The 2,401-nt window shown below is 52.7% G+C and overlaps 1 protein-coding gene across 1 annotated transcript in view; it reads right to left on the reverse strand.

Annotated features, from left to right (window-relative positions):
• LOC100742760 overlaps positions 1-2,401 on the reverse strand; it is an 11,920-nt gene that overhangs the window by 1,358 nt on the left and 8,161 nt on the right. The window contains 3 exon segments of the mRNA XM_033322072.1: positions 1-238; positions 842-977; positions 2,357-2,401. The exon segment at positions 2,357-2,401 is cut by the window's right edge and continues 6 nt beyond it. Of these exon segments, the coding sequence (XP_033177963.1) occupies positions 1-238; positions 842-977; positions 2,357-2,401 (419 nt within the window).

Here is a 2,401-nt window from a genome sequence, read left to right on the forward strand (position 1 = left end):
GTCGGTGTACCTAGGGGTGGACGACGTTCGTCGGATCCTCCGTTCCCACCCGACGCGTTACCGCTTCCGTTCTCGTTCTCCGCCCGATCCCCGGTTTCTGTACCGGCACCACCGCCGTCTGTACCTGCCCCGGTCGCTGCCTCGCTCTCGGCCTCTTGCTTCGCCTCCGTATCGGCCACTATCCCACCCCCGTTACCACTACCACCGCTCCCATACACGTTCAACTGCAGCGAGTCCACTGGAACGTGAAAAGAGACCAACGATTCGAAACGTTACCTTCGCGTTCGCTCCTCTCCGCTCGGTTACGCTCGTCTCTATTCGCGCTGCTCCCTTCGCCCTCTCCTCCCTCCATTTAGAACGAGCGGCGAATTTTTTATCTCGATCGGTCATCCGACTTGTTTGTTCGCAACGCGGCGCGGTGTCGCTCCATGTCGGACTTTACTCCCGATCCGGGACTCGAATTTCGAGTCGTTCAAGGTCCGTCATGAGACTACGTACTACGCGATGCTACGTATTTTATCGTCGTCGTACCTTTTCGATTCGCGCGTACCTATCGTTTTTCCTCCAAATCGTACTTCCATCGACGAGACGCTATTATTATTATTATTAAAGAGAGAGAGAGAGAGAGAGAGAGAGAGAAAAGAGAGATAGAGAGAGGGAGAGAGGGCGAGAGTTACAAGGAACGGACGAAATCCGAGAAACGACGATTCGTCCGATCCGTAGGTACACCAGCCGTATCGATCGACGATCGATACCCGTCTCGAGATAGACAAATAGACGCGTTGGGGGAAAAGCGAACGGAAAAGGAATTTAATGACAAACTTGCTCACCGAAGACTCACCGAGTAAGTTAGACTTAATCTCGGTCTTGTGCATGCCGCTCGGTCCCGCCAAGTTTCCGCTCATTCCCGAATGATTCTTCGGCTTCCTTTTCCTCGTCTGTATTCCCTCCTTCTTCATGCTCAGTGGCCTGTTCACCTGCGCAAAGACAAAAGAAAAAAAAAAACAAGACTCGACAAGTTTTTCCGCGACACACGCGAACACGAAATTACTGGAATTCGTCGAAACGTGATAATAAACGGCCGGCCGTATCGGCCTTTACGATCTCGTTAAAATCACCGATAAGACGGTTGCGCGGTCGATCGGCTCGTGGGATCAAAGTCGATTAAGGACGCACCGCGACGCACCATCGGTGATGCATCGCGGATAACAGTCAAGGTTTCGGAGACGCGGAACGCCGAGCGAACGCAAGTTCTCGAGGCGAGACCACTCGAGGTGCGCTGAAACACGGCACTCGTGATTTCGTAACGACGTATCGCGTACACGTACGTAACACGCGCGTACGATCGATGCACCGATTTCACATCTTGGCGTTTTCGAGATGTTTTCGGAACAATTATCGGAGAACCGGGGGAAGACGAGTCGGCCGGCGAGTACGCCGAGATAAAGGCCACGCGAGGAGCGTCGAGTTGCGTAAGAAAAGTAATCAACGGGCAACCGGGATCACGAACGGTGACCGCGTTTCGTTCTCGATTCTTGGCCAAGATTTCGAGTTTCGACGGATCGACGACATAGCGCGCGTGTGCTCTCCTTAACCCCTCCCCTCCCCCCCCCTCCCCAAGGTAATAACAACGAACTTTACTACCTGGCAGAGAATCCGGCGGCAAAGAACCACTCTTGGTAACAACATCCCCAACGATACAGGTGATAAAATATTAGATCGATTATACGTACGAAAAACAAAGAAAAAAAAAAAAAAAAAGGAAGAGAAAGGAGCTCGATGGTAGTCGAAAAATGCGATTTTCTTACGTATCGACCGTGGGTCGTAAAAGAAACGGCAGATTCTATCGATGACGTCGCTACTGGCGAATCTGGATTTGCGAATAGGCGCGTGAAACAAGGGTGACATGTTGGAAATAATCGGAGCCAACTCGCGTCGCGTTAGATCGGTGTAACAGCCCATGGTTTCCCGTCGACGGTTTTACGCTGGTCCAACGACGACGCAGAATGTCGTAACGACGCGCGATCGCCGCGCAATCGCGATCGTTACGCGCCACCGGGTTAACGAAGAGCGTCGGGATCTTTTTGCGAGATTTTACAGCGGGATTCGGCTTGTTCGCCCGTTGCTTTCCTTCGTTTCAACGCCACACTGACATAGACGCGCTTTCGCTTCGAAAGTAATTCGCGGCGATGGGTCGCGGCAGTTGTACAAACAAAGAGAGAGAATCGGCTCGAGTCGAGAGACGAAATTCGTCGGTCGACGAGGAATCGTCGTCGCGTTTCGCAATCGGTGGCTCGCGATGCACGGCGGAGGAGAGAAGGAGCATCGATCGACGAAATCCTTCGAAAACACTTACGTTGTGTAGCTTGTAGTAGAGGCCGCAAGCGTTGCACACCGGCTC

This window comes from Bombus impatiens, unplaced genomic scaffold, assembly GCF_000188095.3.
Source record: "Bombus impatiens unplaced genomic scaffold, BIMP_2.2 scf_0549, whole genome shotgun sequence".
NCBI lineage: Eukaryota > Metazoa > Arthropoda > Insecta > Hymenoptera > Apidae > Bombus > Bombus impatiens.